The sequence below is a fragment of the Ambystoma mexicanum genome, chromosome 11 (assembly GCF_040938575.1).
Source record: "Ambystoma mexicanum isolate Mex_15411 chromosome 11, UKY_AmexF1_1, whole genome shotgun sequence".
In the NCBI taxonomy this organism is placed as follows: Eukaryota; Metazoa; Chordata; class Amphibia; order Caudata; family Ambystomatidae; genus Ambystoma; species Ambystoma mexicanum.
In genome coordinates this window covers 1,200,779,436-1,200,796,733 of record NC_090934.1, presented here as the reverse complement: position 1 = coordinate 1,200,796,733, position 17,298 = coordinate 1,200,779,436, and the positions used below count along the sequence as shown (strand labels likewise).

General features: G+C 45.9%; 1 protein-coding gene across 1 annotated transcript in view; it reads left to right on the top strand.

The window, feature by feature from the left end:
- The window catches only part of SNUPN (snurportin 1), a 402,681-nt gene that overhangs the window by 269,231 nt on the left and 116,152 nt on the right, over positions 1-17,298 (top strand). The window contains exon 5 of the mRNA XM_069624560.1: positions 5,013-5,109. Within this exon, the coding sequence (XP_069480661.1) occupies positions 5,013-5,109 (97 nt within the window). The remainder of the gene's footprint in view (positions 1-5,012; positions 5,110-17,298) is intronic.

The following is a 17,298-nucleotide window of genomic DNA, read 5'->3' as shown; positions in this document are numbered from 1 at the left end:
GCACCCCTTTTGGGGAAGTGGATAAGGTTAATATTGGGGCTATATCGACTTCAGATTATGCCCAGATGGTTGTTGAATTGAAGGGGATGGGACAATGTAAGCGGGTATGGGCTTGGACATGCCCCCGGGAAGTAATATTTGACCCTGTTTCGGTGGAATTGCTGGGTAGTAAGATAGATTCATAATTTTTGCACAACAAAATGAAGGGAATGACTGCAGAAGGGGTCTGAGCGGCATTTAAAGTGGTCATTAGAGGGGAGATTCTAGTGATCCAAGCACAAAAAAGAAAAACGAGGGTGGCATTGGAAATGGAGTTAAAGGCCCAATTGAAGGAGGCTCAGCGAGAGCTGGCAGAGGTTAAGAATAAAGAGGTGTATAGAAAATTGAAGGTATTAAGAACATCATTGGAATTGCTGCGTATATGCGGAGATGGCCTTGTTGAATATTAGACAGCGGTGCTATATAAGCGTCAACAAGTCGGATAGGTTGCTGGCCAGACAGATTGGAATGGCCACTGCGAAACGTACAATTAAGGGAATCGGGCAAGCAGATGGTACATTAGCGTCGGATTCAGAATCAATGTGTTTGAAGAGTGTTGGCCCAATATTTCAGTGGCCTCTTGCTGCAGAAAATAACAGCAAAGGGATAGATTTGTAGATATTGCAGAGGAGGAAGTTGAGGCCACAATTAAAAGGTTACCCAAAATAAAAGCACCGGGCCTAGATGTATTTACGGCAAACATTTGAGTCCTAAACTGGTGCGCCTTTTCAGTTCTGTCGGGAGGAACGGGCAGGTGACCCCCACTATGGCTGAGGTGAAAATTGTAGTATTGGCAAAACCTAATAAAGATTCAGGTTTATGTGGAACATATCGGCCCATAGTCCTCTTAAATTTAGATGCAAAGATCTACACAGGCATTTTGGCAGCCAGGGTCACCCCTCTCCTTGTGGACATTATTCCTACGGATCAGTCAGGATTTGTTAAAGGGAGACAAATGAGGGATAACACTAGGAAATGTACACATTTAATAGAGAAAACTAACACCCAACAGATCTGTGCATTATTGATATCGCTCGACACAGAGAAAGCTTTCGACCGGGTTGAGTGGCGGTTCCTATTTTGTACCCTGGTGCTTATGGGTTTCGGCCCTGGGTTTATTCGTATGATACAGACCAACTAAGGGAATCCCTTGATTCGGCTGTCTATCAATTCCCACTTATCAAACCACATTCGGATTGCAAGAGGGATGCTTCAAGGATGTCCGCTATCTCTGCTTTTATACGCTATATATTTAGAACCCCTACTAACAACTATAAGACACAATCAAAAGATAAGAGGCATATGGTTTGGGGCGGAAGAATATAATATAAAGGCATTTACCGACGACTTGATGATGTCCCTGACTGACCCAGAGAAATCTATTCTGGCTTTGAGTGAGAAACTAGCAAGAGTAGAGAAAGTAGCAGGGCTGAGAATAAATGTGGCCAAATCAGAATGAATGGGCATAGGGCTGATGGGGCACCAGAGCCCAGATCTGGCGCGGGTTTCACTGTTCCGGCTGGTGGTGGATTCCATAGGCTATTTGGAGGTTCAGATAACCTATTCAATTCTATAACAACTTTGTATACAGTAAATTATCCAACATTGATAAGTAGACTAAAAACAGATTTTGATAAGTGGAACCCTTTGCCCATATCGTGGCTGGGAAGGATAGCAACGATAAAAATGGTCACGCTACCCAGACTCCTATACTATTTCCAGGCACTCCCGGTATGGTTGCCACAATCATTTTTCAAGACTGTCAATAGGTTAATATCACGTTTTGATTGGCAGAATAAACGACCAAGGGTAGCCCTGGAAACACTGATGGCATCTAAACAGGGGGGGGGGTGAGGCGTGAGTCGGGCTCCCTAATATTTTTAAATACTATGAAGCTGCTTAACTATGGGTGATAAAAGAATGGTTGTGTGGTGATATGACAAAATCATGGGCAAAAATGGATTGGGCGGTAGCGGGGATTCCGCTGGGGGGATTGCTGTGGCTAGATTAACAGGACAGACCCCGAAGTGCTACTTTGAGCCGGGTACTTTCGGTAACATGTGACGTATGGGATTGGCTAGTGCGGCAAGGACATCTTTCAGCATGGCCGTCCCTTTTAACCCGCTCTTTAAAAATCCCCAGTTCTCCCCAGGGATGGCACTAGGTTCATCGAAAAAAATGGAAAGAAAAGGAATGTATCAGAGTCTATGATATGATAATAGAAGGGGGAAGTAAGAACTTTTGAAGATTGTAAAGAGAGTATAGGGTTGACGGAACGGGACATGATGGAATATTATCAGTTACGCCATTGGCTGGAGCAGCCTGATCTTACAAAAGCATATCAGAGGGCCTCAGCGCCCTTCAAACTTTGTATCACCACCCATAAAGGAGACAAACACTTGGTGTCCAAACTTTACTGTATTTTATTAGACCTGCAGCCGGAAAGTAAATGGCCTATCCAGAGATGGGAAGAACCTTGGGGTAGGAGATTGGTTCATATTGGGGAATTCTTTGGGTCAATGTATCAAAGTTGACGAGGTCTATCTAGTTAAGGGTATAATAATGGTGCAATGGCAGTATACTACGGAAAGGCTACATAATGTTTCCCAATACGACACAAGATGCTGGAGAGAATGCTCGGGGAGCGGGGGGATTGGAGGCACATTTGTTGGGACTGCCCCAAGTTGAAGGTATTTTGGAGTGAAAACACAACGTAAAGCATTCATGGTGTTGGTAAGGGCAGCTTGGCTAGTAATAGCAAAAAAATGGAAACAGAAATCATCGCCCACGATCAAAGAATTGCTGCACAATGTGTGGGGAATATTGGTGATGGAGTGGTTTAATTATATAATACAGGGGGGCAATACATTTAGGTGGATTGGGGGGTGTTAATTGAATATTTTAGGGGTGATTTTATGTTACATTGGTGCCCCCAGAATTTGAAAATATTGGACATACTGTAGAGGACGGGACGTTCCTCAGTCATATGGACATAACCATGTCAAGGACGTACGAAGGGCCAGCAAGTCACGGGCAGGAGGGGGGTGGTTAGGGGTGGGCGGGTTATTGTTTATATTTTTTTATTCAGTGGTTGAATATGTAAAATGGAAATGCCAATAAAATAAAAAATACGCAATAGACTAAGGGACTCTAATTTCCCAAGGGCACAATTGCTTAGAAGTCCTTCACTCAATAGTAAACGGGGGCTTCGCTTTACAATGCTGTTTGATACATTGTGTTTGTATCCATGGATGAATAAATAACATTGATTTGATAACTACATATAACAGTCTAATTAATTAACTCTATTCAAAATCGTTACTTTGTGATAGTCTACCACAGAGTAGGCAAAGGAAGAACACCCTAGTACTTGTATCGGAGTGTTATTATGATGAGGCCAGAAGGTACTATGTCCCTCCTTTAGTTGGGAGAAAGTGAAGATTTGTTTAGAGCGCTTTGAAAAATGTACATTAAACGGTCAGGGAGCCTCTAAGTAAATCACGAACACGTTTAAGCTAGCTATCCTCTTCTCTTCACTTCAAACATATACCTCTTTTTGTTCAGAGTAGGTTGTAGAGATTTTATCTTGAGCCTTTTACTCCAGTGTTAATTGAACACCTGTGACAGTCTGACCTTTACTCTGTCCACAGACTAATTTAGGCCAATCTCATTGGCATGTATACCACGACGTCTCCTCTGTAGGTTGTCAATGAATATTGTTTGTTTATTTATTTGTATGGCGCACCAAACCCGGGGGTAACTGGGCGCGAGCAATACATGACAACGTTAGGCTTAGGTTACCACCACAAGATGCTGACATGGGCTGTAGTGATGGTCATTGGATGGTTGTATTGGCCCAGAGTGCTTCATTGGCTGTTTCATGGGCTTCAGATACGATTTTGGAGAGGGAGCATCTTACTTCCTGTTTTCTGGACGTGGGAGTAACATTGCTTTTTATGAAGGAAACAATTCCTTGCATTCCCAAACTAGGTCTTTTTCAGGTGAATAAAAATGCATTTAACTCTTAAATCGATGTCTTTTTGTAAGCCTATTTACTTGCACCTGGTAATTAACAGCCATTGGACAGTGCTTTTTACTTAAAATGTGTTCTTCAGGTAATCACCACAACTGCTGTGTGGATGGAACCAGGTGGCCGGTTTGTTTGTGTTTATACCTAGGTGGCCCAGTTCACAAGTAAAGTGCTGATCGCTGATGTGAGGGCAGCCTGTACTTTAAAAGTTTGAATTCCTGTGGCAGGGCTTCCTTAGAATGTTATCCTTCTCAAGTCAACCAATCAAGTACCATTTAAAATGGGGATATAACGCCTATTATTTCACAGCTTGGAAGTGGGGGAAATCTGGTATGAAGTGATACATGAAAGCACAAATTATTTCCTATTTTTCTGAAGAGATATTTTAACTCCTTTATTTGTTCGGAGTAAAAGTGTCTGGTTTGCCTTTTACCTAAAGGGCAGCTACACCTCTTACTTTGTTGTATTCCACAAATGTATGAGCTTTAATATGAATCAGTTCAACCATCATAAGGCAAACTGGTCCGTTTTTATTAATGCATACAACATAATCACTGATATAAAAATAGTTTAATTATGCAAGCGTGAGCTGGCCCTATCTGACCACACAGTCCTAACATTATGACCTTTTTGAGAATTGCTTGCTTTTACTTGATCAGTAACTGTCCATTGGCTCACTGGTTTCCTTGTCTTGACACTTGCATGCACTCATTCCTTTTTGTGACTCTTGCTCAGCACAGTAGCAGCATAATATTGATTCTTGAAGTATTCTTGTTGGTTGAATGTTATGTGCCGATTGCTTGTATCTTGGTTATAAGCAGGTGTCTTATGGCATGGCCCTCTCTAAATGCCTTGTACTCTACCTTTAAACGATGAAAGAAACTCATAGCAGCAGTACCACAAGTGATGTTCTTCTCTCTTGTTCTGTCTCCTTTCCCAAAAGGGCTCAACAACTGCATACACCAAGAGCGGCTACTGTGTGAACAGGTTTCCTTCCCTATTGCCAGGGGGCAACAAGCAGAACTCTGCCCTTGGAAAAGGTAGAGTTGAAGTATGCATTGGGGTCCAGAAACCGATCCAGAGATGGGGGCCCTAGAGTGTGTGAGTGGGAGGGAGGAAGAGTGAGTGAGTGGGCAACGTTTGCTGCTCTTCAAGAATTTGAGGATTGGATATGGTGCAGTAGAAATCAGGGATATTTGTGTTCCCATCTGTAATAGTCTCCTTGATACATACATGTGTCTGTGACAGCCTTCCCTGTTGGGCAAGGGATCCTAGCACCATGTAAGTTCTCATCCAAGTGCTTCCTGAGCCTCAACAGCTTTTCAGTTTTGTTTTACTTTCAGGTGGTGGGCATTGACCCTAACCCACCAACTTATTTCGAAGCTTCCTTTTCGCTGCAGAGGTCTGATATTTTTTTTAAGGTGTAATCATGATCTGTTATTTATATACAGCTTTTGCTGGGAGGTTTTTTCGAACCATTCTATCTTAAGGGTAGCAAGACCAAGCAGTCAGGCCGAACTAGACCAGAGCGGGCTACGGTTGAGCAGTACAGCTAACACTTAGAAATATGATAAATGGAAGGAACCACACAAGTTAATACCAGAGTATGTGTGCTTATTGCTCTACCCCACTAAGGCACACTTCACACAATTGAAGGCAAGTACAAATCCTATTATACATTATCACACAGTTTGGTAACCCGCTATTGGTTACATACAGCTTTAGGATTTTGAACTTATCATACCATATGCTGTAATTGCTAAAGTAGGGAAATGTTGTTAGATGTTTTAAACATAGGCCTTACACTTGCATGGCAGCTCATACCCTACATGCCAGAGGTTAAACACCACCCCAAAGGTGGTCCCTATGCCACCTGGGTCTGTGGCAGGTTTTGCAGCACAGAATATTGCAGTTCCCAAAGCATGGCTCTGGAGAAAGCTGGACCTCTGTACTTTAGTACAAGAGAAATGACTAGCCTTGAGCACCCCGACCGGCTTACTATTAAATTGCAATATTGTTGTGGGTCTACCTTCTGGGTGAATATATGTATCAACTGTGCTAGGTCAGATACAGGAGACGTGCAAGAGGACATGGTTCAACAGGTTTAATTTTAACCAAAAGAAAATATCAACTATCCCTACAGCTATGATGATGGGGGTTTCCCTACCTTCAATAATAAAATGGTGCTTGTCCGAATGTCTTAGTCTTCTGTCCAAACCTATGCTATCCAATGATCTATTTCTAGCACTAACATCCTTACATAAAATTCTGTGTAAAGAAGTTGCCCCACACTTTACTTGACTTTGGGTGGCTGGTTTCTGACCTCAACCAACTTCTGTCTTTGGTTTTCTCCCACTCAGGCCTCGGCCTGTGGATAGAGTTCAAAAAATGTTAAAACATTTCTATTTTCCAAGCACAGGCAGTTCGGGTTCCCTGCACAAATGTTCATAGTAAATTACAAAGTTCAACTCTAATTAGTTTCTGCAAGTTTTCGTTTGGTTATCTTTCATGGGCACATGGGCTGTTTGGCCCTACACGCTGTGGGGTATGCTGTGTGTCAGCCCTTAGTGGGCTATTCAGCCTTGTGTACATCTCCCGTGGGCTTTGCGGTCTCCCGGACAGTCTGGGTTTCCAGTTACTACTGCCCCATCATGGGGGCTTTGTTGGCCCCTTGTGGACTTTTCACTTTCATATCCTGGCGTGGGTTCTGGGATAATCACCCCGTTTCAGGCAGTTTTCAATGGTAGCCCCTCATTGGCTTTTGGCTTTCTCAGCCCGGCGTGGAGTAGGGAGTTTGTCACCCCACTTAGGCGAAGTCTCAATGTGACCCCGTTATGGACCTTTTGGCTTTCTCATCCCATCGTGGGGTATCCGCTATGCTATCCGCCGCCTCCCTGTTCCTGGTACCACTCACGTACTAGTTTTGCTGGGGATTCCCTCTGTCGAGGTGGCGGCAGTGCGATTTGGGCTATTGTGGTTGACCCTGTGTAGCTGGGCGGCCTTCCATGTTCCTTCTCTGGTGGTCCGGCATGAACTCACACCTACATTGGTTGTTAGCGGCTCCGGTAGCCGCTGGTTCTGTAGTGTTTGGGACAGGCTCCTCCAGATCGAGGCCCGACTCCAGAGAGCAGTGTTCCGTGAGTCGTGAGTTTCCCACCAGTTGTACGGCTTTACTGCCGACTCCACCTTTCACCAGCACACCATGTCCTCTGTGCTATGGCTCGGCGGGTGCACATACTCTTCTTCCTGTCGAGTCTTGTGCAGATATCTACTTCTCCTTTCCTCTGTACGTGGCAATGCCCTTAAGTTTGTCCGGAGAGCTGAGAAGGAGAATTGATTTGTCCATCGTCTCGCACAACGATGGTAACAGCTGCATGTGAGAAACCACACCAACCTGTCTTAAAGGACCGTGCACAGTATTACCTTGGTCAGTCCCTAGGTAGGCCACTAATAATGTGAAATCTGGGCATAAGGGAGTTGTAGGTACATTCCTACTTTGGGTCTGCTTGTCCCCTAAGGAGGGTGGGGATCCTACTTACCCTGTCCCCTAGGGATAACGGGGTTCCCTCCCTAGTACCAAAGGTTGTGGCTCCTGCTTGAGGAGAAGGTACAAATTCCCTGGATTACTCACAAAATGCATATTACTCTTGTTTGTAGATGCTATCAATATGTTCCCTACACAGTTTGATCACTAACCCAAAAAGTGGTTGTACTTGCAAAATGGTGTGTTCTATACTCATAAATAGAAACACATTACTAATGCTCTCACCCTCTTGTTTGGCATTTGAGTATTTGTATTCTCTTGTAGAGATAATATATGAGCATTAAAAATAAAATAGTCCAACAATATACATTGCCTAATTTTAGCAATAAAATAGTTGAGTAGATACCCAGCATATTCTAATACACTACACTACACTAATATATTCACTTCTAAAATGTTAAAAGTACCAACAGCCAATCAAGGGTGTGTGGCTGTGGTCTGGCCCGGTAAAACCTGTAATCATACTCGCTATTGTAATGCTGTGGATTGGCAAGCCAGGGGACAGTTGGGGTTATACACCGATTTAGGTGGAAAGGGTTTAAAAACAGTCACAAAGTCAATGGCTTCTACAGGTAATTAACTAAGTTCAATCTAAAAGCGATGCAGAACCCAGAAGATTACAAGTAAGGTATTTTAAATTTGCCTGAAAAGGATTCTTCTCGCCCTTCCTCTGCTTTGATTGTGTCACTTATCCTGGCCAAAGAACTACGAGGGGCAACACAGATTATAGATGGTCACTAAGCCAAATGTCGGTACCACAATAAAGCTGTGTTTCACCAGCACAGGGAAAGCTGAAAGGCTAGTCTAACAAAAGTACATCATGGTGTATCTTAAATATTCTCCAATGGAAAGCAAAGACATATGTTGCAGAGATTGTTTCTTTCTGTCCGCAAAAAAATTGAATTTGGATCAATTGGCAAAGTGGAAGTTTGTAGCCCCATGAGCAGTTTACTGTCTCAGGTTGAAGGTATCTGAAAGCTTTTTGTGACTTGTGTCCAAGACAGTACAGCTTTGTAATTTAAGTCTGCCTCCAAATTATTGGCCCAAGCATTCAAAATCAGAATTTTGAAAAATGGTTAAAGGACCAATTTTTAGGGTCATAGACTAGAATTACAGTCTTGGCCTAGTCATTCAAGTTTCTGTTTGCTCCCTTAGCCAGGCAGGTCCAGATCTTGTGGGTCAGCAGTGGCCTCCAGGTCCTGCTCTTTCGTGGTCCACAGTGTTGCAGGCTATTTGCAAATTTCAGTAACTCATCCCAAATGTCTGAAATAGCTGGTTAATAAAGACTAAGGGCCTCATTACGAGTAGGGCGGTAAGGGATACCGGGCACCGGTAAGGAGAGCGGTACCGTTAATCCCTTACTGCCCTACTACGAGTTCCCTTAGCGGGTCCCAAATTTAACACCTGGTCTGACCAGGCGTTATGGACGGTACCCGTTAAGGGACTTTAGAGCTAATAACGGTATCGCAAATTGTGGTACCGTTATTAGCTACTTCCCCATTCCCATTGAGCCCTATGGGGGCTCAAATGGGAATGGGGAATGGTTTTTTCAATGGGGACTTACTGGTCCCGCAAAGGTCGGACTACACCGGTAAGTCCCCATTGAACGAGACCGGTGCCGGTACCGTTATTGGAGGCAGTCATGGCGCAAATAGCGCCCATGACTACCTCCAATCTCGGAATGAGGCCCTAAGTCTACCCTTGTTTCAGTGTTAGCAAATCCAATTCTAACAGATAATGATGTAATTCACGTAATCATTGGAAACAGTAGAACTGACCATCTTGCTTGTTTACATTTGAAATGTAGCCAATATTGTTATCCGTTGCTTTCATATGAACTTGCATGTTTGAACAAGATGGGCCTATGCCAAAGGATACAAGAAGTCTGTACTTTATCCATGCCATTTTCAGCTATCAGTTTGCGCCAATTAAGCATTCACAATTGGTCAGTGTTTTATTACTATTAACTTGGACTTGTCTTTTTTGTTTAAATAACAATATTCAGCAAGGGTGTGGGAGCCACTCTACTCGGAACAAACGTGGGTCAAATGCACTGTTCTATGAGATTTCTCCCACTCAGGGAGGTCTAGAACCACGTTTTGAATATTCGGATGCAGCTAGTGCTTATTTTAAAAAAATAAATAAATAGCACTTACCGAGATTCAGCTGCAGCTTTCCTGCTCTGGTCTCCGGTCCCCGTCCTCCGCGTACAGCACTAATGAAGGGAAAGCCACCCAGCGGTAGCTTTTGTTTATTACAGCTGGCTGGCTTTTCCTTCATTAGTGCCGCAAAAGCCAGCACAGGAGGGCATCCATTTCACAAAATGGATGCGCCCATGTGCTTGCTTTTGCGAATTTTGAGCTTGAATAGCTCAAAATTTTACATAGGAAGTTTTAAAAAAGAGAATGCTAGTATTTTTTTTTATGTTGCCTATCTATTTTTTAAATAACATTTTTTACTAGACCATGCCTTTAAGAGCCTTTCTTGTAGCTCTGTCACCAGGGTTCCCCTGAGGTGCCCCAAGGGCCTAACAGGCGTACCAGAGATTCCTCCGAGGGTTCTGACGGACCTGCCAGTACCGGACATTGTTCCGAGGTTCACCATCATGGTTCTAAAGTTAAGCCCAGTTCGACTGGGTGCTGGGATACCAGGGTTAACCCTGAGGTCTCCGTTTCTGGAGTTTTCCCCGCTGTAACCAGGTTAAAACCTGAGGTTCCTCTTGTGGAGGCTAAAGTCTGTACCGAGTCCCGACTCGAGGCCCCTTTTAAGGGAGCGTTCCATACCAGGTTGAAACCTGAGGTTCCTCTTGGAGAGGCTAAAATCTATATCGACAGATCTGATGAGAGGCCTTCTCTGAGGGTCTTGTCGGTGAGATATTGTCCTCAACTGTCCTACGCTCAGGGTTGTGGTGGTACCGGTTCTGTCGAGGGGGCAAAGAGAGGGTTCACGGACCGCATTCCCTCTGTTACGGGCTTGTCCAAGGTTCCTCCGTTGGAGGCTAATTTTGAGACTGGTTAGAAGATGTCAACTAAGCATCCGAGACCCCCCAGTACCGGCTCTGCCAAGGTTCCTTGTAAGGCTAAAGTCTTACTTAAGCCCCCTGACTCTCCTGAGGAGGCAATTGCCTCAGCTACACATGTGATGCAGTTCTCTTCAGGTGGCGACAAATGGCGGCCCAACCTGCGTGGCCTACGGCGGCCATTTTGGATACCTCCCTTACACCTACGTTCACAACATCTGGTGCTGGGAGCATTTCTTCGGCAATAGTAGCCCGTTCCGCCCTTCTTTGACCGGCGTGCGTGGGCTCCGCTGCCTCATACTGTCTCACTCCCTCCTGCTTTTGCTCCTCTGATCTATGTGGACCCCGCCGGGGGTGGACCCTCCTGGCAAACATCCTCCTAAATCCTCGGCTGAGGATGGGTTTTTGGGAAGTTTCAGATGTTCATGCACGCTGGGCCTATGAGGACGTATTTCAAGCGTCTTTTCACTCCTGTTCCACCCCGTCCCCGGCTTCTCCGATTTGGTTTTTCTTTCAAAACCTGAGGCGGTAGGCGTGGAGGACCAGTCTTCTTTTTCCGCCTCGTTGGGATGAGCCTTAAGCAGATGAGGACGGCGATGAGCAGCCCCGCTCGGTGAGGGTATTCCATGACCAGGAGGGGCTTGTGTAGCTCTGTTACCAGGGATTCCCCTGAGTTGCCTCAAGGGCCTAATGGGCACACCAGAGTGTTCTGAGGGTCCCTCAGAGGACCTGCCAAAACCAGATGTGGTGCCGAGTTTCACCATTTGGGTGCTAAGGTTCAGCTCAGTTCGTCTTTGGCTCTAGATGGAGTTTTTCACACTGATACTGGGGTACACCCTGAGGTCTCCATTTCTGGTGGTTATAACACTGAGCCACGGCTCGAGGCCCCTCTTGAGGGAGCTATATGTCCCATGTTAAAACCCAAGGTTCCTCTAAATTCAGTACAGACTGAGTCGAGGGATTCTCTAAGGGTCCCGTCGGTAGGATACATTCCTCAACCGTCCCACGCTCTGGGTGTGGTTGTACCGATTCTGTTGAGGGGGGTAAAGAAGGTGATCAGCAGCAGGCCTTCCAGTACCGGCTCTGCTGAGGTTCCTCCATTGGAGGCTAATTCTTGGTCAGTTCCTAGTATGTCCACTAAACATCCTAGATCTGCCAGCACCGGCTCGCCCGAGGATCCTTGTTTCAGAGATAAAGGTACGACATCACTACTACTACTCCTCGACCTCTCTGCCGCATTCGATCTGGTAGACCACGCGATACTATGTAATCACTTGGTCACAGCAGCCTGCTTCTCTCATGAAGCAGTTGCATGGATCCAGTCCTTCCTAAATAATAGGATAATGCGAGTTTTCTCTCCCCTAGCTGCCGCAGACCCTGCACCCATATCATGCGGCGTACCCCAAGGCTCATGCGTATCTCCTACCCTATACAATATTTTCACAAAGCCCCTTTTCGATCTAGACGGTCTAGGTATCACCTACACTAACTATGCAGATGATACACAGATCCTCATCCCGTTGACGGGAGATTATGACAAGGATTTGGCCTTTGTGAACAGAGTCTACCTCATCATCCAGGCATGGATGGCCTCCCATAGTCTATGCCTGAATGATGACAAAACTGAACTCCTCATTCTAGGAACACCCTCCAACATCAAAAAACTAGGTCCCAACTATGACTCCTTCATAATTGACAACAATATCATTACTGTGGCCAAAGTCGTCAAAACCCTCGGCTTTTACTTAGATTCTACGCTTACCTTTGGTAAACAAGTAAATCCCTTGGCCTCAGCCACATCTTACACCTGCAAGTTAATTAGAGCAGCCAAGCCCTTTCTCTCACTCAACAACTGTGTCACTCTAGCGAGGGCACTAATCCGGTTTAAACTAGACTAGGCAGTAACAAATACACCACCGCCAAAATTGAGACCCTTCAAAATAATGCCCTGAGAGCCGCCTTAAATTTCCCTAAAAACGCCCATATATCATACCTCAGGAGATCTACCAACTGGCTCTCCACGAAAGACAAAATCCTCCTCAAAACTGCATCCCTTACACACAAATGCCTCAACCATGCAGCCCCGAAATACTTTATAGACAGATTAACCAGACAAACAGCCTCTCGCCCTCTAAGAAAAGCCAACGCTAACCTCCTGTTAGTACCCAGATTTAAACTCACTAAATCTGGTGGGAGCAGCTTCGCTGTTAAAGCAGCACAATATTGGAACTCCCTTCCCCCGACTCGAAGGGAAGATCTCCCATACTTCCAATTCAGATCCAACCTCATCCAATGGTTAAAGGAACATGATGCCTAGCCTTACCCTATTCTACTGACATCTCGGATCTTGTGTATATTTTGTAGACTTTGCTCTGCTTCATTTATGTGCCTCACATGCATTCTTGTAAATGTACTTGTATATACATTCGTGCTACCTTTGACAGTACACGCATACAGCATTATAACCGCAGCTGTACCTTTCCATGCATAATCTGTAACCTGTAACTTAAGTTGAACAACCTTCATTATGCCTTCACGCCCGAATACCCCTGGGTCTGGTGCGCAATATAAATAATAAAAACAAACAAAACAAACAAGGCTAAGTGTTTAAGTCCCCTGACTCCCCTGAGGAGACAGTTGCCTCATTTCTCCTATGACGCAGTTCTCTTCAGGTGTTGACTAAATGGTGGCCCAGCCTCCTTGGTCCACGGAAGCCATATTGGATACCCCCCCTAATTACCAACTTTCATGTCGACTGGTGGTGGGAGCTTTTCCTTTGGGGCAGAGCAGTTTTTTCCATGCTATGTGGACAACAGGGACCCGTTTGTTGGTCCTGGCGGCAGCTTCAGCTAAGGCCCCTTGTACACAGAGGTTAGGGTGTCGGACTCGGTCCTTCTCTGGGACAGGGGGTTTCAGGGTTGCTGTGCGCACCGATCTGAAACTCCTGTTGGTAGCCCCGCCTTAAGCGGCAGCGGCAAGGTGGTTGGTTTTTCTCTCGGCCATCAGCCTCCTCTACAGGGACAGATAATCTCCCTGCCGACAAATCACCAAATGATACTTTTTGGTCTGTCACACTACACTTCGGTGGGACGATGAATCTCGTCTCATCTGGAGGCGTGGCAAACCATCATCGAAGACTGATTGGGTTTGTCCATCGTTTAGGCGGGTTTTCGCTTGCCCTTTCCTCCTACCCCACCCTTCAGACCTCTCTTCCGGAAATTCAAGTTGATCACGCCCTTTCCAAATAAAGTCCTCTCTTTGGAAGGGCGATTGACTCAGTGTGGTGGTCTTCCAGGATGCGTAAATGCACATTCACAACTTGGAGCCGGCATATGAAATATCTGCGGTTCTCTGGATCCCGCATATGAAATATCTGTGGTTCTCTGTGGGAGCAGAACACTTCAGATTCGAGCACTCTTTTGGGTCTCGGCTCAGCGAGACGCACCGGAAACTACTCTGAGGGTCCCCACAGCGGTCTCCCAATGCCAGATCTTCTTCCAAGGTTCCCCATTTGGGGTCAAGGCTGAACCCAGTTCTGCTGTGGCTTTGGATACCAGGGTTCGCCCTGAGGTTTCTCCATCTGGAGCTAACTGTAACGAGTCTTGGCTTGAGGCCCCTCTCGAGGTGGCTAGAAGACCACGGTTAAACCCGAGGTTCCCCTGCTTGGGGCTAAATCGGTCACCAACAGAATTGAGAGTCCCTCATCGAGGGTCCTGGCTGTAAGGTATTTCCCTAAACCTTTCCACGCGCGCGGCCGTGGTGATACCAGTTCTGTTGAGGGGGCCAAGGAAGGCAGTCACATACCACGGACCTTCCAGTACCAGCTCTGCCAAGGATCCTCCACTAGAGGCTAATTCTGGGGAAGCCCCTGACGTGTCTAGTAAACACCCTAGATCTGCCAGTACCAGCTCTGCCGAGGTTCCTTGTTCAAGGCTAGGATGGCATGCAAGGCCCCTGACTCCCCTGGGGAGACTATTGCTTCACTTGCTCCTGTGACGCAGTTCGCCCCTGGTGTTTGATAATGGCCGCCCAACCTCTGCGGGCCCCAGCTGCCTTTTTAAATACCTCCTTTAAAGTGAGGTTTTACATCAACAAGCAGGGCGACAGACTCTTCTCTCCTTTTGGATCTTGTCATGCAAATTTGGGCTGGGCCATCCAGTATATTGTTTGGCTCCAGGCTCCACACATCCCGGGTCACCTCAATGTGACCGCAGATTAATTCAGGCACCAGTCGGCATTGGTTACGAGTGAGATGAACAGCAATATTATCTCCAACTTTTCCAGCAATGGGGCACGCCAAAGGTGGTCTCTTTGCAGCTTGTGGGTCAACAATGAAGCTTATCCTTTCCACTCATTGCCTCCTACCTATTGGTCGCTCTGTAAACTCATCGAACCGTTGCCAAAGCAGCTGCAAGGGCTTTCCCACCAGCTTTGTGAAACATTACTGCTTAGACCTGAGCTCCAGGGCTGATGCTCCGTTCGGGCAAGCTGTTCTTAAAACCTCTTTCAGTAAAGGAGTTCCATCCACCCGTTATTCTGTAAGGAGTGCTTGGTAATCTCTCAAAAGTATGGCGGAAAGGGGACGGGTCGTAGGAGTATAACAAAGTTACTCACCGTAGTGACTACCTTACTCCTAGTCCATAGTACCCTTTCCTCCATACGCCCGCCCGCCGTCCCCTCTAATCCGTATCCTCTATTATTCATTAAATGGTCTGAGATCTTGTGATAGAAAAGGACTGAAAGGCAATGCGTGGGGCGGGGTTACTGCCACGTGTGGTACCCCGCATAAAAAAAGAGAAGGACACATTTTCAATTTGATGCTTTTTTACAAAAGTGCTCCGGTCCTGTCCCACAGGACGGAATGTTCCAAAAGTATGGAGGAAAGGGGACTATGGACTAGTAGTAAGGTAGTCACTACGGTGAGTAACTTTGTTAAACTCCATCGTGCATTTTGAAATGTTCAGTAATGCGCTACATATTTCAAATTGTGCTTCAAAAGAGAACTCTGTCAAAGTCAATAGTTGGAATGCACATTTATGAAATCTGTCTGTCAAAGTCAATAGGAATATTCCATTTGTGTAATGCTTCTCTGCAAAAATCAATATAATAATAAAAATAATAATAACCCTCAGGTATCTGAGCGCGGCTTATTACCCACGGTGTGTGTGGTGCTCATTTATCGGCCTCGGAAGGATGAAAGGCTGAGTTTGGCCCAGCCGGGATTCGAACCTGCGTTAGCAAGCTCTGCACAGATGTCAAAGCGAGCGCTCTACTCGCTGTGCCACTTGACCGGCATAATATGTGGCTGCAGGCCTATGTGGCTTCCCTTGGAGTTTTGAGCTGTTTGTGTGTATATATATGCAGAGTCTTAGGAAGTCTTTAGGGGTTCTCAGGAAAGACAAGTTCAAGATGGTAACTCTTTCACAAATCCTTCAGGCCCTTCGACTCCAGGATTGGTTGGTGTCATTGGACCTTCAGGATGCTTACTTTCATGTGCCGATACATCAGAAGCACAGAAAGTACCTGAGGTTCACAGTTGGCGGATCTCATTATCAGTTTTGAGTTCTGCCATTCGGGCTTACCTCTGCCCGAGGGTTTTCACCAAGATTATGGCCGTGGTGGGAGCAAGTCTAAGGAGGCGGAGGTGGGGGAATTCACATCCACCTCTACCTGGATGACTGGCTGGTCGGAGCTGCTTCTCCGGAACAGTGGGAAGAGTCATCTCAGGAGCACCTGCCACCTCCTCCACAAGCCTGGCTTCTCCCTGAACTTCAAGAAGTGCCATTTGACACCCTCTCAGAAGCTTCAATTTATTGGAGCAGACCTGGATTCAGCCTCGGGAAAAGCTTCGACACCCGAGTTAAGGGCTGAACATCTTTTGCAGATGGTGGACTGGGAATTTCCACTACTGTATGCGTTTCCGCCAGTCCCCGTTATTCCTCACGTAATACAGAGGTTAAGGAAGTTTGTGAAAACCATGATCCTCATTGCCCCTGATTGGGCCAGGAGAACGTGGTACCCAGACCTTCTGGAAATGGCCATCTGACCTCCAATTTGTCTTCCCCAAAGAGAGGACCTACTCTCGCAAGAGGGAGGTCATATTCTTCACCCAAAGATCAGGACTCTCAACCTTCACGCCTGGTACCTGAAAGGGTGAGATATAAGGATTGGGACCTTCCAGAAGATGTAATGGAAGTGTTGCTTTTGGCGAGAAGACCAGCAACTAAATCCCTGTACTGCTGTCGTTGGAATAGATATTGCAGCTCATGCAGGGAAAAGAAACTAGATCCTTTCTCATATAAACTTCCCCAGGTTTTATCTTTCCTACTTACTTGACCCATTCTGGGTTGCAAGTAGCCACGGTGAAGGGCCATTTCGCGGCCCTTTCAATTTACAAAAGAACTCCGGGTGAGGGGTAATATTTCAAAGTACCGATTGTGACACAGTTTCTGAAAGGCTTAACACATGTGTTCCTGCCTACTCCCTTCATCGTGCCTTCTAAGGATGCTCACCATAAAAACTGCCTTTTTAGTGGCTATCACAACTGCCTATAGGGAAAGTGTGCTACAGGCTATATCTTCCAAACAACCTTTCACAGCCTTCTCCAAGGATAATGTAGTTTTAAAGGTTAAGTCATCTTTCTTGGCTAAGGTTGTGTCAGAATTT